Below are 25,294 nucleotides of genomic sequence, written 5' to 3'. Positions count from 1 at the left end.
TTGCAATTGAATCAATATAGTAACCTAGGGCAAAAGTTAAATCCTTTCTTTCGATCAAAGATTCAACGATAATTTAAGAATAAAAACAAGGCTTCTTATTGATAATGAATTCAAATAATTGTTCACAGGAATTAATCAATGGTAATGTATAATCATAGGTTAACTACTACCTTAGACTCAACAAGAGGGATTTAGCTCTCCATAGACATGAAGAACATACAAGAATCAATGGAGGAATTCATCTTCATCAATAGAATGCCTTCAATTGGTAAAGAATCCACCTTCTATTGTTATTCTCAGCTTCAGAATCAGATAGCTCTCCTAATTTCGCTCCCACAAAGTATATCTCTCCACTTGGAAAACTAGGGCTTTAAAACAGAACTTTTGGGCTTTTAACGCCGAGGCCGCGGCGCGGCAACGGGCTGGCGCGGCGCGCCCCTCAAACAGAAGTATTTTCGCGGCGCGCCTAGGAACTCGCGCGGCGCGCCCTTTGTACTTTCCATCTTTTTCTTCAGCCTTTGAGACTTCCAGCTTTCTTTCCTCCTCATGTTCTTCTTAAGTTCTTATTCAGCTCAAAACCTGCAACAATAACACCCACAAGTGATTCGATTTGCTTTACGCACGAACTAAACTTATTCAGTTCAATTCTTAATAAAAACCTATGGATTCATCACATTTTTGCATTGGTTTAGAGAAGAAATCACTTATATTAACACATGAATTTACCATTAATTTACTCCTAACAAACTCTCCCCAACTTAGAGTTTTGTTTGTCCCTAAACAAAATTACTTACCTCCAGCAAAGTTTACCGACAATCAAGCAACAAGTTTTTCAAAAAGTTTTTCTCAAGTGGTTCAATCCAGTAACCAAGTCAAATACTCCTCTTCTACCTGCAAACTCAGAATATACACATGAAACAAACTTTGAAAGCAACTTACCTCCAGAAGTTCACAACACTACACAATTGTAATTGAATCAGCACTAATCACTCTCATCCAGAAGTATGATGCATAAAAGAGGGGTTAAACACTCATCCAAACAATTAAATCAACAACGATCCATATCATACGTTCACCAAATTGCTCGCATCAAGTCTTGTGGAATCTGAGAATCAGAAGGTCTTTCTATGGTTGTAATGTGGTTTAGATTCAAAGAAAAGAAGATAATCAAGGGTTGTTCCTAATACAGGGAAGCATCCAAATCATAACTCATTCCTTCTTTTCTATAACTTTAATTCTCTCACCCGTTCATCCTTTTCCATTCGTAGCTTGGTTTTTCTCTCTCACTTTTTTTTTCAACAACTATTATATTCAAACGTTGTTCTTTTTCCATCAATTTTCTCTTTTTTTTTCAAGCTACGAATTCTTTAGCCTTTCACCAATTACCACATATACTTACTCTTCTTTTGAGAGTGAATCTCCCCAACTTGGAGATCAACTTGTATTTAGATTATATGAATGCTCCCCTACTTTCTAAAAAGGTCAAAGAGAAAACACATCACCAATTTTTATGGTTGATGGTCCAGAACAAAACTTTTCATTGAGATCAAAACTCACCAGGTATTTTCCTTGGTGCATATTATGATTCTTATCTTGACCTCAGGCTCAAAGAATGGTTAGCAAAAGATCACACTCTCACAGAAGAAATTAAGTTGCGTTAGAATAGGCTAAAAGAACTCTCAGATTCAAATAAGTGCCTAAATCACTTTCACAGATTTCCACAAACGATGCAACAACCGGTTTAGCATGATACAAACAAGTCAAGACAATTGATGGTCTCCTGCATATAGTAAACAATGGAAGGCTTTCCTCACAATGGTTAAGGCTAAGCTGATCCAACAAACAATGTACCATAAAGAACTTCTGACAGTATTTACTAACACCTTAAGTTTCATTGCACACATTAAGAGTTTGAGTTCAAAAATTCATACCTGCTTTGTTACTTATTGAAAAAGAGAGTGAAACTCAAAAATTTTGAACATTCACTTACTACCACTTTCATACATGTTGCTTCATTGTTGATACTTCGCTTGAGATTCTCGCTTTGTTATGGGACTACCTACTCTAACTGGGAGTACATAAATAAATAAATAAATAAAACAGAAAATTTGAACAATTCAAAAATAAATAGCTCCACCCCCCAAACTTGAACTAAACATTGACCTCAATGTTTCGTAACAAGTCCGAGAGGGTGACTTACAGAGAGTAACGCAATATCAATTGCTGCCTCCTAGCTTTCACCAGACGGGTTCCCTGATTATTTCCTGAAATAAAATCAAACAAAATAAGACAAAACATTAAAAGTGTGGGTTACCTCCCACAAAGTGCTTCGTTTAACGTCGCATGGCTCGACGGTTCATGCTTTCAAGGGACTAAAAATTGTGCATGTTGCTCCACTTCCCCGAAGAAATCTTTTAACCGTGTTCCATTAACGGTTCTCCTCTCTTTTGTCTTAGGATTCTCTACCACAATGGCTCCATAATTGCATACCTCTTTTACTACAAATGGTCCCGACCATTTTGACTTCCCTTTATTCGGAAATAACTTGAGTCTTGGTTTGCACAAGAGCACCCTTTTTCCAACTTGAATTTCTTTGTGGCTGATGTTTGTATCATGAGATGCTTTCATTTTGTCTTTTTTAACTTGATTTTCAGCATCTTTGAGTTCTTCTTCGGTGGCATCGATTTGGAAACTATCCTTCTTGTTCTTAGGATGCTTCTTGGCTTCGAAAAGATTAAACTTTACCTCTTCATCTTGCACCCTTACTTTCATGATCCCCGCATCCATATCAATCATCATTCGGGCGGTTTTCATGAATGGTCTTCCAAGAATTAATGGTACCTCATGATCTTCCTCCATGTCAACTACCACAAAATCCACCGGGAAAAAGAATTTGTCTACTTTTACTAACAAATCTTGAACCACTCCATATGGTGAGGTGATAGACTTGTCGGCTAATTGCAATGTCATCCTAGTAGGCTTCATCAAAATATTCCCTAATTTCTTGACAATGGATAAAGGGATTAAGTTGATGCTAGACCCCAGATCAATCAACCCGGCACCAGTGAAGTTCCCTCCAATATTTAATGGCAAAGTGACTCGTCCCGGATCGGATTCCTTTCTTGGAGTAGTTCTTTGGATTATGGCACTACACTGGGCATCAAGCAACACGGTCTCCTCATCTGTGTATTTCTTTTTCTTTGTGATTATATTCTTCATGAATTTAGCATACTTGGGCATTTGCTCCAACGCTTCGGCAAATGGAATATTTATATGAAGTTGTTTAAATATGTCCATAAACCTTGCATGTTGCCTAGCATTATCTTTCTTTGATGGTGCATGTGGGTATGGGAGGTGTTGACTCGGTATCACCTTGCTTGCCATTTTGTCACATGCTTTCTTCCTTTTGGATTGATCTCTTTTTTTCACTTATTTATTCACCTCAGTTACAATAACTTCATCTTCCTCATCTTCCGCTGCACGATTATCATCTTCCTTCTCAACATCCTTGTTTTCAACTTCCTCATCAAGCACTTTTGCACTCTTTATTGAAGTAGCATTGCAAGTTTCTACACAAGTCATAGGATTTTGAAAAGTTGAGACTTGCCTTACGTTTTGCTCGGTGAAGAATTTGGTAAGTTGAACATCTTGCGTTTCCCGGTTTTGTTGAATGGATGAAGAGAATTGCATGAATTGATTCATGGTTTCCTCTAACTCAGAGGGTCCACTTTGATAACCTTGATTATAGTGTGAAGGCCCTTGTTGTTGATTTGTCATTGACATTTGTATGAACTGATTCATGGTCTCTTCCAACTTAGATTGTCCTCCTTGTTGTTGTGGCGACGGTTGAGTGTAAGGTTGAAAGGCTTGTTGTTGATATTCATGGTTAGCCATATGATACTCTATCGTATCTTCCGGTGTGCCCCATCTGCTATCATAAAACTCACTAACTTGAGGTGTGAACTGTGACATACTTTGAATGAGATACTCCATTTGTTGAAATAGGATCTCGTTTTGAGCATGAATTGCAGCATTTATATTTGGGTCGAACATGTCGACAAAGAAAATTCTACAAAACTAGCAAACAAGTGAATTAACATGACACAAAAAATAATAATAATAATAAAAACTAAAATTAAACAACTATTGCAATAACAAAAATCGAAAATAAAGTAACTAACTAAAAAATCTAAAATAAAGGAACTAAACAAAAAAATCTAAAATAAAGGAACTAAACTAAAAATCTAAAATAAAGGAAATAAACTAAAATTCTAAAATAAAGGGACTAAACTAAAATTCTAAAATTAAGTAAATAAACAAAAAAAAATCTAAAATTAAGTAAATAACTCAAAATAATACGACTATTGCAATGCGTGCAATATTGACACCAATCCCCGGCAACGGCGCCAATTTGTTGAAAGTATTTGTGGGTAAATATTTTCTGTAATATATCGTATCCACAGGGATTGGTTAATATCACTGCCGTTCTATAGTTGTTTATTTTGAGTTAGAAAATTTGGTTTGGTTTGTTTTATACTTCTAATAATATCAAAAGCAAATAATAGAATAAAAGCAAGTAAAGGACTTTGTGTTAACAAATAAAGAAAGATGTTGAGTCTTTAGGGTTCATCAACCTAATCCTATACAATTATCAATTAATTCACAATAGAACAATCCTTTGAATCATTATCTTCACTTATCCTCAAATAAGATTCCATGTCTGCAAATCAAATTAGATAACTTTTACCGGTATGAGATTCGATCTCTCCAAACCACAATAACGATAATAGTAATTAAGAACAATAATTATGAAAACCCAATTACAATTCCATCTCTGCAAATTTCAATTGAATCAATATAGTAACCTAGGGCAAAAGTTAAATCCTTTCTTTCGATCAAAGATTCAACGATAATTTAAGAATAAAAACAAGGCTTCTTATTGATAATGAATTCAAATAATTGTTCACAGGAATTAATCAATGGTAATGTATAATCATAGGTTAACTACTACCTTAGACTCAACAAGAGGGATTTAGCTCTCCATAGACATGAAGAACATACAAGAATCAATGGAGGAATTCATCTTCATCAATAGAATGCCTTCAATTGGTAAAGAATCCACCTTCTATTGTTATTCTCAGCTTCAGAATCAGATAGCTCTCCTAATTTCGCTCCCACAAAGTATATCTCTCCACTTGGAAAACTAGGGCTTTAAAACAGAACTTTTGGGCTTTTAACGCCGAGGCCGCGGCGCGGCAACGGGCTGGCGCGGCGCGCCCCTCAAACAGAAGTATTTTCGCGGCGCGCCTAGAAACTCGCGCGGCGCGCCCTTTGTACTTTCCATCTTTTTCTTCAGCCTTTGAGACTTCCAGCTTTCTTTCCTCCTCATGTTCTTCTTAAGTTCTTATTCAGCTCAAAACCTGCAACAATAACACCCACAAGTGATTCGATTTGCTTTACGCACGAACTAAACTTATTCAGTTCAATTCTTAATAAAAACCTATGGATTCATCACATTTTTGCATTGGTTTAGAGAAGAAATCACTTATATTAACACATGAATTTACCATTAATTTACTCCTAACAGTTATATTATGAGACTTGATTATTGGAATCAATTGAGAAATGAATAATTTCCGCTGTGACATGCATACATGAAGTTTAAATATGTCTTATGATTATGACCATGAGTATGTTATGTCGTTTTGTTTGTTTTTTTTAAATCCATGTGATGCCCTCTAGAGATATGAATACTATTTAACTTTGATTATGCAATATTATTTATATGGGTTAGAGGGTGTTACATGGTGTACCCCGATAATATCTCAAGAGAATTAGTTCCTTCCGCAATTGTTTCTCCGAATATTGAAGCGGTAGTCGTAAAGGCGGAAGATGTCGACGGTGACTTTAATAACAAGCAAGAGTTTGATGATCGTGAAAGCATCCTCACATGAATTCGTAGGAATGCAACAAATCTTGGTTTTGGTGTGGTAATTGTAACACCCTTCCACCGCACATAGAATTTCGCATATAATTTTAACGAAAAACAAAGCAAACATCCACAAGGGTGTCACATCTTCGTAATAACCTCATTTAAACAAATAGCCTTGCTCCGTAACACGGGTTGCAAAAACATCTAAATCTAGATAACACGGTTATAAAAAGACGCTAAATATATTATACTTATTTGACTGAACATATTGATGGATACAATTAATTTGGAGCTCTTTCATTCATCTAAGGCATCACTTATTTGATTTTGAACATGTAGTATCAAGGATTTCATGTTAGTTGTGTTGATTAGAAAGCTTGCAGAGATAAGGACATTTTCTAACGATGATTTGCATTGCTTTATAATTTTTTCATACATGTATGTGTGTTGATTGTATGTTTACTAACTTTAGGTTCAATCACACACTTCAATTTTCTTGAAAAAAAATCAATTTTTAGAAGTGTGATTCGAATCAAGGTTATGCATGATTTGAATCAATAAATTAGTATGGAAATTTATAAGTTGTCTCTATCAGTTTTATTCAAGTCACAAAAAGCATGATTTAAGTCATGACACTGTTGATTCGAATTAGAGAATAACTTGATTCAAATCATTACACTATTAATTCGAATAACATAAAAGCTTGAATCGAATCATGATATTGTTGATTCAAATCACAGAAAACTAGATTTGCATCATGATCCGGATTTAAAATTTGGTTTTTACTTCGGGTTGTGTGACTCGAATCAAGGATTTCCTTGACTTGAGTCAAATGTGAAAATAACGAGTTTTAAGTTCTTGATTCAAATTATTTCTTCATCCAACTTAAAATATATCTAATGTTCTTGACTCAAATTAAAAGGGTGTTTTTACTCATTTTAGCGTTCTATCACAATCACCTATATAAATCATTTTATATCATTTTTCATGGAATAGATGTTATAACATCATACCTTTGAGAGTTTTCAAAAGTGTTTAGCTTTCAAAGTATATTAAATCACAATATTCTTTTGAATCTGCATTCATCTTCAACCCCTAACAAGATACCATGAATTGGTTGCTTATCATTTTTCAGAGAGAGTGTGATCTATTATAGAGGAGTGTCTTTTACCATTGATGTTTGTGAAGTTGTTAAGTTATAAGCCAAGATTAGTATTGTGTGGTGTTGTTGAAAATTGACAAACCAATAGAAGCAAAAAGAAAAAAAAGTCTTTTTCATTGAAGACTTCTATTGAGCCAAGAGAAGGTAGTTGCAAAACGAAATTGGGAGTTTCTGTCCTGTTATTTTGAACTAGGAGCTCAGACAAGGGACTGGTAGGATTAAGCAAAAAGTCGCTGCAAAATGGATGCTTGAAGCATGTCTTGGATTTGAGTACAAGGACGATCAAGACTGGGTGAAGGTCTTAGGATTCCAAATGTGTGGGCATTGTATAACAAAATAAGAACATATTCATATTGAAGTTATTAATTTTGTTTTTATTTTCAGCTTATGGTTTCTTGATTGTATAAAATGCACTTTGTAAAATTGTCAAAATAATGAAAGACTACAAATTTTGAATGTCTCGCCATTATAGACTCTATTAGGCGTACAACGAAGATAAATGCCCTGAACGAGTATAAACTTTATTGTAATATTCTCTTTCCCAATCTCTTCTTTTTTATTTTTTATAATTTGCATGTTTTTACATTTTCTTACAGTTTTCTTATAAATTGCATGCTGTTAGGCTTAAATTTGTTCATAGCATTATGTCATGTAAGCGTAGGTCTGTGATATATCGATTTAGTCATTTTAAATATTCTCTATGTGATTATGACAATATAAAACTTTTGTTGTTAGATTGATCATTTGATCAATCAAATGAAATTTAAATATTATATGAAAATTGAATTGTGTTAATTGTTGAGTTATTTGTTTAAACAACTTTCATCGTTCTCAATTATTGTGATTTCTAATAATCTAACTTAATAGTATATTCATTCAATTATACCTTTTATAAAACATGTGCTATCTTTTGCTTTCGTTTATTATTTGCACAATTTTTTTTATAAAACTCTTATCTTCAAAAAAAAATTAAAATGGTTTTAGGTAATTTAAATACTATTTTAAATTTTTGTTGTGTTTCATAAAAAGATTCATAATTTAAATAATACTTTAAATTTTGTTGTGTTTCATTTGGTTAAATACAATTGTATTTTTTATATATTATTTTCAATTATTAAAATTATATATTTTTTTAAAAAAATTTGGGCCATTTTTAAAATTAAAGCAGGGCCTCTAAATTGATTGGACTGCCCCTGTTGATTCTCATATTCTCCCCTAACAGTGTTGTGGAGGCAGTCATTCGGTTGAATCAGACGGTGAATGATGCGTTTAAAGGACGAAATCTTCTACCTTTAGTGAGAACAAAGATTCACCTATTTCGTGCGCCTTTCTTCTTGATGTTCGCTCTTAGATCTTTCTCTATGAATCTTACGAATGACACAAAACAAAAAGAGAGCGATTAACCACTTACGTCATATAATAATGAAAGTTACACAATACTGTTTTTGTCCAAATAGAAAATACAAATTAGAAATATGTGGAAGATTAAAATAGAAAAAAATAATATAATAAATTTAAATAATTAAATTTATATTTAAATTTTAAAAAATGTATTTTATTTATAAAATGGTTTCTAACATTGTTGAATAAGTATTGATTTTTTTTTTTTGCATTATGTTAAGGGTTAAATATACAAACTCCCCAGGTAATATTAGCGAGATTCGGTTTAAGCCCAAGATTTTTTTTAAAAGCCCCCTCATAATTGCCAGATTCTGTCAAATAAGCCCCCGATTGCCAGATTGCATCAAAGATTCTTTCATTTTTCCTATGTGGCAGTCCACTGTGGCATTTTTAAATTTTTAATTAGTTTTTTAAACCTATGTGGAATTTTTTATTATTATTTTTTTAATTAATTTTTTTTAATCACATATTATATTTTCTTACAATTAATGTTTTTTCAGAAATATTATTTTTATTTTTATTAATATTTTTTGTGTTTTATTATTTTAAAGTATCAAAATATAATATTGGAACTTAAGCCCAATACATCTTACCCAGCAGCCCAACACCTTAACACTTATCAATCATTGTTTAAAAAAGCTTTATAAACACTTTCACTTGTTATTAAAAACTCGATGTGAGACTTTCTATTAAAATTAGATGCTACTTTGGGTGAAGAACCATAAACTTCTGCATTTGCATTATATATCAAATATTCAATTTGTGTTTTCTATCTAACTAACAGAGCAAACTAAATATAATTAGTATCACATTTCATGGATTAACTACCTTGTATAGAGGAATTGTTATGACTCCAACACCAACTTTGCACTACGAATTTGACAGTGCTACAGGTGCCAATGCATCCATACTACAATGAAACGGAAGATTTCGGTGACAAGATCATCAGCATGAAATCAAAACATTAATCCAGTTAACAACATGTCATAAAATATTAGATACTTACAAGACCATCCCTGAAATGAGACTCAATGATAGAACCTGAAAGCAGCAATAGAAGAGGACACAAAGCAAGTGTTAAGCCATGCATGGTCTAGAACAAATCCCTGAAATGTGCTATCACTATTAAGTCTACTATGCATGGTCCAATGTTAGAATTAAGACATGCATAAAGTTATGGTATCTAGAACAATAAAGCTGAAAACTCAAAATATACAATCATTTAATATATTGTGAAAGAACAATCTAATTATCGTGAATGGAGGAAAATAATAATGAGTGTACAAGCAACGCTTCACAACATCGCGACGGATAACATGACAGGAAAAATACTCGGAATAAGGCTCAGTAATATCCACCATAATGCCAAGTTAACTACCTAACTTACAAGTACTTTCTATTGTCCACACCAACATACAAGTCTACTAAGGATCAAAAGAATAGAAAATTAAACATACAAGTCTACTAAGGATCAAAAGAATAGAAAATTAAACATACAAGTCTACTAAGGATCAAAAGAATAGAAAATTAAACAGTATATACAATTAACCGATCCTAAGTAATCCTTTCTTGAAAGTTAAGAAAATCAAGTAAGGTTTATGGTGGATATTACTGTGTTGTTCTAAATTCTAACCTTGCTATCTTATGTTTATGATCTGAGTCATTTCTTATGGTAACAACAGGCGGAAAATTAGTTAACAAATACAGGATGTCAGATACCACCTGAGGAAAGATTCAGTTATTGAAGCATGGAGGTGTTGTTGTTGTGTAGTGAAGAAGATGGTCAACATTGATGGATGAAGATGACTACCTATTGTGTTATTACATTTTTAGTCCCACATTGTTTGATAATAAAGCAGAAACAATGTTTAAATACCAATCAAATTTATGGCTTATGAATTGAAAATAATGTGAGAGCGAGTGGATAATTAGGCATTTATTTAATTGTAAATGGGCCTTAGGCCCCAAAATTATTATTTTGATAATTCAAAAAAATAATTTCTAAAATATATTAATAAAAATAATTTAAAAAACGTAAAAAAAGGTAAGAAATAAAAAAACCACGTAAAAAAAAAGTAAAAAATAAAAAAACCAACCTGGATTTAAAAAATTAAACGGTAAAAACAAAAATTGAGAAAAAAAAAACAACCTGGATTAAAAAAATTAAAAAATTAAAAATAAAAATTGCCATGTGGTATTTTAAAATATATATAAATAATAAAAAATCCACCTAGACAGCCACGCTGGAACATAAAAGGAATCTTGATTTAAATAGTGTGCGCGAGGGCTATATTGAGAGAATCTTGGTATTACCAAGGGTGTTTTGTATATTTAACCCTTATGTTAATTAGGGAATGAATTGTGTATCGTGGAGAAAAAATTGGAGGAAATAATGTGAGATAATTTAAGTCATTAATTTATTTTAAGGGTAATGTTATCTTGTGCTCCAAAAACATAAGTTAAGAAATAAATATATTAAAATTTATTTTAAAATTGTGTATTAAATTTAATATTAAATTATAATTAACGATTTTATTGCTTTTTTTAATATAAATTTATTATTTTAAAGTTTTTTAACATCTACCCACAAGTTAGAATTACCTTTTTTTTAATTATAAATAAAGGGATTTAAATAGAACACTTAATCCAATGGTCGATTTAGATATTTTCCTTTCTTTCTCTTTTCACGTTTTCACTTTCTTCTTTCTATACTATATTTGTCTCAGAATACGTGTTTTCTTTGAAATTTTCACATTTTTTAAGATAATAATTAATTATGTTGATTTTAATGATAAAATAAATCTCATTTTCTAAAAATAACCTTAGTGGAGTAGTTAAATGAATCAAAACACAATAAATAAGGACAAGTTAATGGAAATAAATAAATAAATATAGCATTGGTATTGTAAATTGAAAAATAAGTTGAGACAAATAAGAATAGAAAAAAAGGACATCTATTGAGTGATGATCCTCTCCATTTTCTCTCCTCATTTTTCCTCTCTATTACTATAATTGTAAAAATATTTGTATTGTATAAAAAATAAATTGATACAATTGTCATATTATTACAATTGACTCGACACCTATTATGAGACGGAGGGAGCAATAGATATTGAAAAACTCTTCAACAACAATTAATCATGTAATCTCCATGTGTAGTAGATATTAAAGCTCCTTCAATATTCTTATATGTACTGTAATTAAAAAAAGTTAAATACAATAAAATAATATTTAAAATTTCAACACATAAAATGCATGTGTTTTAAAAAAATATTTTCATAAATATCTTATTAACTCGGCACATGTTAGGTTTTTTTTTTCCTTCTTATATATGACAAATAATTTGGTACACGCCATCTATATTGCTCAATTGATCCTCATCATGTTCTGTTTGGTCGGTAGCACCGCTCTCTGCAACATTTGGACAATTTTTAAAATTATCGACTGATTCCATAAATTAACATGAACACTTTGCAAGTAGTTTAATTAATAATTCAATATTATCCAATAATAAAGTACTAGAATATAAACCATCATTTGTCCCTTTATTGATAACATATGCAAAGTATGGACAACTTCAATACCTTTGTTTTTTGAGCTTCAGGGTCAACTACTTGACTTGTACAACTTTCTGCATTATGGTCATGTACACCACATGTTGTGCAATCATAACTTGTTTGTGTCCAAACCTTATTAGGGTCCTCATCAGGTTCCCTCCTTCTAAGCTTCTTTGGCCTTCCAAGTCATCTTTTATACGATGGAGGTATCATCTCTTCCATGTCAACCTCTGGCCACATGTCTTCTCCATTAATAGGACCTACATTATAACCATAGCATGTCACATAAGTATCTTTGGAAAAATAATCATCCACAAAATCTTCAGGGCATTGGTTCCTAAAACCTAATGCGGATACTACATGTCTACAAGAATGCCCACTAATTCCCAAAAGTTACAAATGCATATTTTTTTGAAGTATCCATCATGAAACTATTCATGGTATGGATTTGTTCAACTAGCCATACTATGTCACCAGACCAATTTGGAATTCAATTCCCTATACGTTCCACTTCCTTATCCAACCTAAGTTTAGGTCTAGGGATTATCCTATGTTTCCATCTACCAACCATAACCAATATTCTAACTGCTCAAGCCTAGTTATCTCTTTATTAATACATGTTGCTTCAAATAAGCTCCATGTATTTGGATCTATTTCTACCGCATGCTCATTTTCTCATGTGTAATATACTATACAATCCCTATAAAATCTGCCCCCATAATGAAAAATCAAATTGAACTCCATCACTTGAAAGTTTTAAGAAGTCACAATGAACAAAACTAACTCACTGATAGAAGGAAGAAAGAAGATACCACAAATGAGATTAAGTTCCACAACTGCACTTGTGTTCCATAAAGGCGATTGCGTTACTTGATCATAAACTCAAGCATTCACCATCTTCGTTTGTTCGTCACCTCCCTCCCACAGCCAAAGTTTCTTTTTTCATCCAATTTAGAAAATCCTAATTTACATGGACTAAAAGCAAAAGCTAATTACTGAACATTTGACATTTTTAGTAAAAAGTAAATAGATATATAATATGTATGTTCTTAAATAAAAAAACAACTATAAATTATTTCCACGTGTGCGCTAGTAGCCAAATCAAATTTAACAAATGAGATATAAAAACTCAACCAAAAAAAAATACAAGATCAAATTTAAAATCTCACTTACATACAGGAAAAAAAAAAAAAACTACCCTAATTAGAAAATGGAAAGACATTTTAGATGGAAAGGAAGCATCTTTTTAATAGTTGATTGATGTTAATACTTAATACAATAGTTTAATTAATATTATCCAATAATAAAGTAGAATATAAACCATCCTTTGTCCTTTCTCTTCCATTAAGAAAAGAATCAAAGCATCGTTATCTTCAACCTAAATCAACTTTATTAACAATAAAAACACTCTTCACAGTTCACACCGTCATCTTCATTTTCTTCCTCATTCTCCACCAACTTCAACAATGGCTCCAATCGATCCTCACTCTTACACAGACTCAACTCACCCACCAACCACACACATTTCCCTCTCTCTCTACCTCGACTTCCCATCTTCAACCATCCACGCTTCCGCACTCTTCACTCTCCAAACCCCTCACTCCGGTCCTTTCTTCCTCGACACCCGCTCTCTCTCCATCAACTCCGTCACCGACTCCCAATCCAATCCAATCCCGTTTTCCCTCTCTCCAACCGTTGATCCAATCAAAGGCTCCAAACTCACCCTCACTCTTACTAACCACACCTCCTTCTTCATCCATTACACCACCTCACCTTCTTCCTCCGCTCTCCAATGGCTTCTCCCTCCTCAAACATTCAACAAGAAGCATCCCTTTGTTTACACTCAGTGCCAAGCCATTCACGCTCGCTCGGTTTTCCCTTGCCAGGATACACCGGCGATTAGGGTTTGTTATTCGGCAAAATTGAATATTCCAATTGAATTAACCGCTGTCATGGCCGCGAAACACGTCGCGCGACGATCTTTACTCGATTCCGATGATTGTTTTGGGAATTCTTCGAAAGGGAGAGTGGTGGAGGAGTTTGAGATGGAACTTCCGGTGCCGCCGTACCTATTTGCATTTGCTGTTGGTGAGATTGATAACAGGGAGGTTGGGCCTAGGACTAGGGTTTATGCTGAATCGGTTCCGGAATTGTTGGATTCGGCTGGGAGAGAGTTTGAGGGGACTGAGGAGATGATTAGGGAAGGGGAGAGATTGTTTGGAGGGTATGAATGGGGGAGATTTGATTTGTTGGTTTTGCCGCCGAGTTTTCCTTATGGAGGTATGGAGAATCCAAGGATGGTGTTTTTGACACCTACTGTTATTAAAGGTGATGCTACTGGTGCACAGGTTGTGGCTCACGAACTTGCTCATAGTTGGACTGGTAATTTGATCACAAATAAAACCAATGAACATTTTTGGCTCAATGAGGTATCACTATGAAAATATTATGCTTTTCATCATTGGATTGATATTAGAATATGTTTGGATGGATATATTTTAGTTTATCTACCGATATAAACACATGTGAGACATCATTGGAAAGTTATAATTGTGACCATTAAGTCATTGTTGTTGATTGTGGTTTTAGGGTTTCACTACGTATGCAGAGCGGAGGATTGTGGAGGCTGTTCAAGGAGAGAAAAGGGCCACATTGAATATTGGAATTGGTTGGAGAGGTTTAAATGAGGATGTAGAGAGGTTTAAGGATAATTTGGAGTTGACTAAGCTAAAAAATAATCAGGAAGGAATTGATCCCGATGATGCGTATTCTCAGGTTCCATACGAGAAGGGTTTTCAGTTCTTGTTGCGGATTGAACGTGAGGTATTTGAAGTTGTTTACTTGTTTCTATATGTTTAAAGCTCGCTTTATATCATATTCCTGGTTATTTTCTCTGTTTTGAGTTTATCTGTCATTTGCTAAAACCTGCAGTTGTTAAATTATGCTCGTATAAGTGATTTTTCTTGTTGAATTTTACAGGTTGGGAGACCTGCATTTGACGAGTTCCTGAAGAAATATATTGCCACTTTCAAGTTCAAATCGATTGATACTGAAACATTCCTTGACTTCCTTAAAGCAAACATCCCTGGCATAGAGAATCAGATCGACCTTGTACTGTGGACAGAAGGTACTGGCATCCCATCAGATGCATATGAGCCCGACTCAAGTGTTTATAAAACTATTGTTGCTCTGGCAAATGAGTCGGTAAATGGGAGGATGCCAACGGAGGATGAAATAGCTGAGTGGCAAGGTCAGGAGTGGGAGCTCTACTTGGATAACTTGCCGAAATCCATTGAAGTTTCTCAGGTATATACTGCTATACACTCGTGAAGAAGTCTATACTTTGCAGATTGCATTTAACTGGTCTTTTACATTTTGTGCAGATCTTAGCCTTGGATTCGCGCTACAAGCTATCTGAATCAAAAGATTATGAAGTCAAAGTGTCGTTTCTCCAAAGGGCTATTTCATGTGGATGCAAAGCTTACTATAGCGAAGTGGAGAAAACCTTAAAAGAAGTTGGAAGGATGAAGTATCTTCGACCACTTTACACTGCACTTGTGAAAGACAGTGGCAGTGAAGAAGACAAAGTGTTTGCCAAAAGACTTTTTTCGGAGGCTCGTGAGTGTTACCATCCTATTGCTCAAGGTGTTGTTGAGTCCATTTTTGCTAAGTACACTTAGAAGGATATTTCTCTGAATATTTTATATATTTGAACATCTAGAAGTGAATCTGTGTCTTGAGCTGTTTCAGTCTGCCTTTTAACATCAATAAGATATGGTTTACCATTCGTATTTTTGAATAAATCATCAATTTAGTCTCTAAATTATATAAAAATGACAATAACTCTTCAGTTTGTAGGAAAAAAAATCAATTGAAGTAATGATTAAAATTTCTTACACTTTGTTTGGATTTGGTGTACTTGTACCATTAGTTGTGTGAAAGCTGTAGGTGGAATAAGGAGCAGATGACGGGTAAAATACCGTTTTTTTTTTTTTTTTTTTTTTAAAATTCCACATCTCAGAGTCCCTAATGAGAAGAGATGACTATCTAACGTTAATACATTCTCATCCTCAATTATACTCTCTCTCCCTCTCCACTCAATTACTCAATTTTTACTAACCTTACGAATGTAAGTTCTAACAAACATTAACTAGCAAAAACGAAAAAAGTTCTAAGATACAATTGACCTCTCTTAAAACTACTCAATAATTCAAAGTCGGATAAATAATCCAAACTACTTTGCCAAAGACTAAAGATAATCATAAAACTACTTAATACTTCAGAGTAGGACAAATATTCCAAACTACGTGCCAAACACTAAAGATTTGTAGCCTAACTTCGATAACTCGATAAATTCCCTCCATGGTGCATGGATAAACTAAAAAGTTCAAATTTGTAACAAAAAATTTCAAACCTGATCTTACTGGGCAGAATAGATGGCCAGCAACGGTGAAGCTTGAAATTCGGAACGGTTGGAGGGGAGAAAAAGGTGGTTGTACCTGCAAGGCACTTCGATGCCAAAGTAAGTGTTCGGACAACAAAGTACAATAAAGTGAGAGATTTTGGGTAAGAGATTACCTTGCCCTCTAGGGTCAGAGGGTCATTTATAGGATTAAGACCCATACGAAGCGCTAGGCCAGGAAACATGCGAGTTGGCTGTTGTCGAGTACGAGACTTCAGCGTGCTCGGTTATATATAGGGGTGGCAAACGGGCATGCCCGCCCCGTTTAGGCCCGTCCGCAAAAGCCCGCGAAAAAACAGGGCAGAGCGGGCATATTTGAGAGTGCGAGTCTAAAACCTTGCCCCGCCCCGCAAAAAATGTGAGGGCGGGACGGTGAAAGCCCGCGGGCATTGAACCTTTTAGGCCTAATAATAGTAAAATTGTATAAGAAAGCTCATGCCCGCAAAAGCCCGCGAAAAAACAGGGCGGGGCGGGGCGGGCACACTAAAGGGAGCGGGCCTAAAACCTCCTCCCGCCCCGCGAAAAAGTGCGGGTAAAACGGGCTTTCCCCGCGGGCCGGGCCCGTTTTACCACCCCTAGTTATATCTTGTATTTGCCCGAAGCGGACCGGAGAAGGCTGTCGCGCGTGTGGACCAGAATGCCTTGGCTAAAGAGTGGATTGGCTCAATTGGAGTAATTGGGCCGGTCCAGAACAAAACCTCTTAAAGATTTATGATGAATAGTTAATGAAGCATTAGAAGATAATGACTTGAGTGTTCTTCGGATTTTAATGAGTCTTCGTTCTTCCAAATGCAACAAATCAATCTTCTTAAAAAAAATGGTTCGTCTGGATTCATGTTTGAATGTTTGAGATAAACAAATATGTTATGGTTCAAAATCTACAATATAAGAAAGATTAATGCTCTGGAAAGGACCAGAATGACCTTTTGCTTAGATAGTGAGCCACGTGGCTGGCTTCTTTGCAATTCTTTGATACCTACTCTTTCTATGCCACAGCTTACCACTTGCACCAGCTTATTTCTCTACCAGCTTACTTGCACTCTTGAACAAACCCAAATCTTTTTCATTTGATATATTTCTTGAAAACCCAACTATACTATTTGCTTTACTCAACATGTCTTATCATTACACCTTCCTCTTTCCCATGCCTTTCCTATTGTAGTCTGTCACTTCTCTATTATCTCCTTCTTCCACTTTCCTCCCTCCTCATTTCTCGGCAAATTTCATCTTCCACCTTCCTCCCTCCTCCTTCCTCTAATATATCTTCGCCTTTCTTCTTCTTCTCCTTGATTACGACTACGACTTCTTCTTTTTTCTTAACTACATCCATTAAAGTTTTGATTTTTATGTTAAAAACCCAAAAATTTCGTTAAATTTTTTTCTAATTTCTTCTAATTTAGTGTTTGTTGTTTCAGGTTTGGATTTGTTGTTTCATCTACCCTTGCTTCATCTTTCTATACTTGCTTCATCATTCAAGATGATAAAGACATCAATGATAATATATGTTTTTTTCCTCTTCCTCTTAATGTATCAGTTTTGTTTAACTATAATATTGTTGTTCAATGTTTTTTCAGCCATTTCATTTTTTATTTATTCAACATCACTAATATCATTTTTATAGTTTTCGTTTCAGATAAGTTCTTCTTCTTCTTCAGATCTGGAATTATTTTGTTGATACTGAGTGATGATGAAGAGATGTTGCTCTCTTTTCTACTTCGTATAAATTTAAATCTGGGTTTTTGTTTTATTTGTAGCTTTCCTCTCATGCCTATTTTCGTGTAAACATGTAATGGTGTCTTTGTCTTGTGTTTTCCCAGTAATGAAGCTGATGAAAACCTTAAATATTTTTCATTTTTTGATAATGATGTTATTGTTGTTCTGTGTTGCAGATCTGTTGCGGTTATGTTGCTGTTATGTATTCCCAAATTTTCCTAAAATAAAATGTTGTTGGTTTTCTACAGACAGTTGAAAGCAATCCAGGTGATTTTGTAGGCACTGCAGTATCTGGTACATCTTTTTAAATGCTTGCCGATGAGTAAAACCATGTTTGATATCAGTTGTGCTTTTAAAGCATGTTAGTATGCATATCAGATTCATTTTGGAGTGTTTGAAACGCATAGCATTTCGGATGCAATTTTGAACTCTGGATATTGTTTTTTTTTAATTCTTTTTTTATTACAGGATATTGTTATTTATTTTATTTTTTTTGGAATAAGAATACTTTATTACCAAAAACCGTTAATTACAAAGGCGAAATATCCAGCCCACCATATGAACAAACAAGACTAAACTCTACCCCATTACATCATTAGAGAACCAATATGTGTTCTCAACTTGGGATTCATCCAAGCCCTATATATCAAGGTATCTATAATGTTTGGTCCTATGGTATCAATTTGTACAGTATTACCAAACACGGTATCGTTTCTCAGCCTCCAGCAAGCATAGATAGTTTCACTAAATGCCATTTTAAGGACTTTAGTTTTCCAGCTCTTTTTCTTTGTCTGCTGCAGCATCCACGCCAGTTCCATAATCCAGCCCCTTGGGCTATGCTTCACTTGTAACCAATCCAAAATTTGACTCCAAATTTGTTTCATCACTCTGCACTCAAAAAACAGATGTTCAATGGTTTCTTGAGCCCTGCAGAACCCACAATGATCAGTTTGTAGCATACCAAACCTTTTCAATCTTTCCTTTGTTGCAAGATTTCCATGGCATGTCATCCATGTCACAAATTTCGCTCGTGGACTAGCCTTGTTATCAAACAGAATTTTCCTCCATTGCACATCAGGGCCAAAATCACTAATATGAAGGTATATGTCTCTCACTTTCACCCTGACCAGGTCCTTCAACTTCTGCCAGAGATTCAGTTATACCACGACATCCCTCATCTTCATTATTGCCTTCATGATCCTAGATCCATCAATCTTGTTATCCATTTGCATAATGTCTTCTCCTTTTATATAAAAGGTGTGTATCCATCACACCCATAGGCTGTCAGCCTTGTTGCAAATGTTCCATAGGAGCTTTATAAGGTTGGCACGATTCCAGTCCTCCAGGTGCACTAGGTTCAACCCACCCTTGTTTTTTGGAGTGCAAATCTTTCTCCAAGCCACAGGGGATTTCCTTGATTCCTCCTCTTTACCTGTCCACAGAAAAATTCTACAGATTTTATCAATACGATGGATGATTGTTTAGGGCAGGGGAATACAACTCATCCAATAGTGTGTTATGGAGTAAAGCACAATATGTATCAACTGTAGCCTCCCAGCAAAACTGAGCAATCTTCCACTCCAGTGGCGAATTTTAACTACCAACTTGTCAACCAAAATCATGCATTGTTGGACAGTTAACCTTTTGCTAGTTAAGGGTATGCCCAAGTACCTAAAAGGCAAGGACCCCTCAGCAAAATCAGTCACACCAAGGATTGTTTGCTTCATCTCATCCTTCACACCTCCAAAGTAAGCTCTGCATTTCAAAGGGTTGACTGCTAAACCCGTGGACTTAGTAAAATCCAAGAACTTCTCCATCATCAGTTTTATGGATGCATGTTCACCTCTAGCAAACATTAACAGATCATCTGCGAAACAAATATTTACAAGCTGGAGTTCCTTGCATTTGGAATGAAATTTGAAATCAGGGCTTTGGCTTAACTTTTGCAGATATCTATACAAATACTCCATTACCATCACAAATAGGAGAGGAGAGAGGGGGTCACCCTGTCTCAATCCTCTACTAGCCTGGATGTGGTCAGAATGGATACCATTTATGTTAAATTTGTAGGACACTGTGGACACTGCAAGCATGGTCCAGTTAGTAAAAGTATGAGGGACACCCAATTCTCTAAGGATACTCTCCAAAGCACACCACTCTATGCTATCATAAGCCTTCTGTATATCCATTTGCAACATACATCTTGGAGTTCCACCTTTTCTAGTGTACCCTCGGATCAGTTCATAAGCCAGTAAAATGTGATCATGGATTCTTTGGCCTGGCACAAATGCAGCCTGGCTAGGGTGAATGATACTTCTCAAAACTGTACTGAGCCTGGTTGTCATAATTTTGGATATAACCTTGTAAATGGTGGAGCAACAGGCTATTGGCCTATAATCCTTTATTGTCTTAGCAGCACTAGACTTAGGTATTAGAGTCACCAATGTACAGTTTATGGCTTTATACATCTTCCCTGCAGTGAAAAATTCCTGAACGTTTATAGATATTGTTATTTAAAATTAGCACTGAGGAAGAGGGTGTGCTAAAATATTTTTTAAAATCTCACTCTCACCATTGAAATATTTTTTAAATCTTTAAATCAATATTGTATAAATGTTTTTAATGATTTAATAATTATAATAATTCACTGTTTAAATGATTTAATAATTATAATAATTCACCGTTTAAATGGTATTTACATGTACTAAGTTTAAATAAAAACAATTTAATAAGTTACTGATTTGTTACCATATAGGATGATTGACAGTTATTAATTCTTTATTTTATACAATTATTTTTTTTGTTATTATTTACTATTTTTCTGAATTATGTTAAATACATAGTTCTTATGTATTGTCCTTAAAATTATATTCTATTCATATATTATTATTATTTTATAAAAATATTTTTTTTAACATGTACCCATCAATGTGTCAATTTGGGAAAAGAAATTCTCTCCCGTCAATTTTTCCTGCAGTTTAACAATTTATGGGATTCGGTTTCAATTTTCTTAAACACACCATCCATCTAAGTTATACTTGAAAAGATGTGTTATTGGAAAAAATATAAAAATGTGTGTCACTTATTATTAACTTTAATTTATATGATTCAAAATATTATTATATTAATATATGTCATTAATGAAGTTTATACACTTTTTTATTTGTGACTTTTGATTGATAATATTAGAGCATCCAATGTTTTTATCTCTGAAATCACTTCTGTTTGCTTTTGGTATAATCTCATAAATGCTTTATATTTTTCATTCATGGTTATGTTTCCCATGTCTTCCCTGTTTGAATTATAGATGTGAAAGTCTAATACATCCATTTATAAATTGCAGTAACCAATGAACATTGCACCTGACATTATTACTCCTACAATGTAGGGCCATCATTTTATAATTTTGAGAAATGTTGATTAACTATTAATTAATTTTATCTTTTAGTAATTAAATATTTTTTATTTTATTTTATATGCATTATGTATTATTTTGTATAACTAATAACTGTAAAATATTATTTTTATTACATTCAAAGAGTTATATGGAAACTATAAAAATATTATAGTTTTTACTACATATTTATAATTAATATTTATATATAGAAAATAAGAAAAATAATTTAGTAATTAACAAATTTGTTTTTAATTATCATAAAAATGTTAATTAAGCCAAAACTAAAAAATATGTTAAATATGCAATAATTTCTAATTAAGAGCATGAGCATATTTTAAATGGTAATTAAGCTATAGTTGTGAGAAGAATAAAGAAAAGCATACATTTTAAATGCATATTTATGAGTGAGTCATATTCAAAGCATTTACGATATTGAAATGACAAATTTTTTTATGATCAACATTTAAAATAGTTTTCTAAATTTATATTAATATATAGAAAATAAGAAAATTATTAAATAATTAATAAACATGTTTTTAATTATCATAAAAATGGTAAATTTACACAACTAATAAAAAATGTTAAATATGTAATCATTTCTAATTAATAAAATGGACATGTTTTAAATCGTAATTAGTTATATTCCTGAGAAGAATAAAGAAATTAATCATTTATGTTAAAAAAAATAATCATTTTAAATGCATATTTATAAATAAATGATATTCAAAATATTTTTCGATTTTGAAATGACATAAATGAATAAAGAAATTGTATTTTGTATTAAAATGAATAAAGAAATTGTATTTTGTAGATAAATGAATAAAGAAATTGTATTTATATTAAAAAAATTATTGATCTAAGTGTTTTTACGGGTACCAGACATTTTTTATACATTCAATTATTATTATTTCACGGGTACCGGACATTTTTCTATGCATTCAATTATTATTTTTTCACGGGTACCAGATATTTTTCTAATCATTTAATTATTATTTTCTCACTGGTACCGAACATTTTTCTATACATTCAATCATTATTTTTTCACGGGTACCAGACATTTTTCTATACATTCAATTATTATTTTTTCACGGGTACTAGACATTTTTCTTATACATTCAATTATTTTTTTTACGGGTACCAGAATTTTTCTAAACATTTAATTATTATTTTTTTACGGGTACCGGATATTTTTTTATACATTCAATCATTATTTTTTTACGGATACCAGACGTTTTTCTATACATTCAATTATTATTTGTTCCCAGGTACAAGACATTTTTCTATTAAAAAATAAACATCTAAAACAAATGCGCGTCCCGTACCAGAACCAGTGCGAACGCACGGGTTTATAACAAAACTATATTTTGTATTAAAAAATTTTATTGATCTAAATGTTTTTACGGATACCAGACATTTTTCTATAAATTCAATTATTATTTTTTACGGGTATCAGACATTTTTCTATACATTTAATTATTATTTTTTTACGGGTACCTGACATTTTTCTATACATTTAATAATTATTTTTTTACGGGTACCAGACATTTTTCTATTAAAAATATACATCTGAAACAAATGCGCGTCCCGTACCAGAACCCGTGCGAACGCACGGGTTTATTATTTTTTTGGGTAACCCTCACATTGTTATCACAAGTTATATTTATTTTAAATACTTCAAAATATATATATATATATATATATATATATATATATATATATATATATATATATATAAAATAAAATATATTTACAACTCCCCCATAATATCTGGTATGCAAGTATCCTCTTTGGGACAGTGATTTCTTTTACTCGATATTTACTTTTAAAAAATATCCAGTCTAACTGTTTTTTTACTTATACTATCAATTTTTTTGTTTTACTAATTTTTATATAATAAATATATTATAATATCAAGTGGGGACTTAAAACAAATGTGCGTCCCGTACCAGAACCTGTGCAAACGTACGGGTTAGTTACTAATTTTTGTTATAATGTTACCACATAACTAGGGATGTCAACTTGCCTCCATTAGCAGGGATCTCCGTGGAGAATCTCCGTTTGGGGCCCCAAAGACGGGGATTTTTTCTCCGCGGGGACGGGGATGGGGAACAAAGTCTCCCCGAAGGCACTTCGGGGACGGGGGTGGCGTAAATATCCCCCGCCCCGTGGAGTCCCCTGCCCCGCCTAAAGTAACATAATGTCCTTAAGTTTTATATAATTTCAAATTATTATGGAAGTTTATTTGTCATTTCATATAATTAATCTTATACACAAATTTAAAATATATATGTATTGTTAGTAAAAGAGTGAGATATAAATGATTATTTCAATTTTTTAGTTTGAAATTTTGGTGGTCATGACACTCAATATTATAGATTAAATATTGTTCAAACAATATATTTATCATAAAAGAATAATTTCTAAATTTCTTGTGGTTAGTTTTTTAAGCTTTTACTATTAATTTGATTTAAAATAAAAAATAAAAAATCATGTTTATGAATCTCCGCATGAACAATGGGGATCCGTGGGGACCCGTGGGGATCCGCGGGGATGGGGATGGGGGACAAAATCTCCCCGTAGCGGGGACCCGAAGTGGGGATGGGGAATATATTCGAGGGCGGGGATTGTGATGGGAATGTATCCCCCGCCCCCGCCCCGCCCCATTGACATCCCTACACATAACTATACACTATGTCAAATTAAAATAATTTCAACTCTGTTATCATATAAGTATACATTTATGTTTAGTCAAAATTTAACAAAAATGACCAATTTAATTTAAAAAAGAGGTTTTGAGGGACCAATAAAAAAACATAATTAAACATCTTTTTTATATCTCTGTATTTTTTTAAGTTTAATAAAATAGAGACCTTTGAATCATCGTTTTTGTTCTTCACCATTGGACGGAGTCCCCCTTATTATCTCTTTCTTTAATTCCTCTCCGGTGACGTGACATCACCTGGTGTCTTTGTCTAACGCAAAATTAAAACCTCTTCTCCAAATTTTCAATCCTCCTCCATTTTCTCCACTCTTTATCAATCAAGGTAATTAAGATCGAATCGGTCATTAAACGATATCGATAATGGTCTAGGGTTTAATAGTTTGATCGGGTTCTAACTAAAGTCAAACTAGTATTAATAGAATATAAGTATAATTATTTTTATATAGTATATCATATATTATATGTGTACAATTTTTTAAATTATAAATTAACTTTTTATCTTTTATAACAATATTTTTTTCAATTTTATTTTACATTAATTAAAATAATAATTAATTTTATATTGATTTATTTTATCTCAAATTTTAAAAAGAATTGATTTTGCATTACTCCAAATTTTATTTTGAGTAAATAAAAATCCTAGTTATTTTTGTATAATTTACTATCATTTTTTTTACAAGTTTGGACTAATAAGCCCATTATAGACTATTTTTAAGCCCATTGTATATGGAGCAAATTCACTAAAAAAAAGAGAATTTTTTTAATACATCCTAAATTACCGAAAACCCTAAAATTATCTTCGGAGATTCATCTTCGAACGCATCAAGAACGCATCATAAAGGGATTTTCAAAAACTGGTTCGAATATGTATATTCAAAAATCCTTATTTTCGTAAAAAATGTTGTTGCGTTCAACGATGTTAGGGATGCGAAGCTCTACTTAGGGTCT

At 33.1% G+C, this 25,294-nt stretch overlaps 1 protein-coding gene across 1 annotated transcript; it reads left to right on the top strand.

The window, feature by feature from the left end:
• Nucleotides 1-13,411: 13,411 nt before the first annotated feature.
• Nucleotides 13,412-15,855, top strand: LOC131645803 (leucine aminopeptidase-like). Its single transcript, XM_058916011.1, has 4 exons — nt 13,412-14,481; nt 14,642-14,875; nt 15,032-15,358; nt 15,436-15,855. The coding sequence occupies exons 1-4, from the start codon at nt 13,519-13,521 to the stop codon at nt 15,730-15,732; spliced, it is 1,821 nt and encodes a 606-aa protein (XP_058771994.1). The 5' UTR covers nt 13,412-13,518; the 3' UTR covers nt 15,733-15,855.
• Nucleotides 15,856-25,294: the final 9,439 nt, after the last annotated feature.

The sequence above is a fragment of the Vicia villosa genome, linkage group LG2, assembly GCF_029867415.1.
Source record: "Vicia villosa cultivar HV-30 ecotype Madison, WI linkage group LG2, Vvil1.0, whole genome shotgun sequence".
NCBI classification, from domain to species: domain Eukaryota; kingdom Viridiplantae; phylum Streptophyta; class Magnoliopsida; order Fabales; family Fabaceae; genus Vicia; species Vicia villosa.
The sequence above is the reverse complement of the archived record's forward strand: the minus strand, read 5'-3'. Positions and strand labels throughout refer to the sequence as shown.

Excerpts from the sequence above, each read along its gene's own strand:
- LOC131645803 (XM_058916011.1), top strand. The coding sequence starts at position 13,519 with ATGGCTCCAATCGATCCTCACTCTTACACAGACTCAACTCACCCACCA. Across the intron at positions 14,482-14,641 it reads AACATTTTTGGCTCAATGAG|GGTTTCACTACGTATGCAGA; the intron begins GTATCACTATGA and ends TTGTGGTTTTAG. Across the intron at positions 14,876-15,031 it reads TGTTGCGGATTGAACGTGAG|GTTGGGAGACCTGCATTTGA; the intron begins GTATTTGAAGTT and ends TGAATTTTACAG.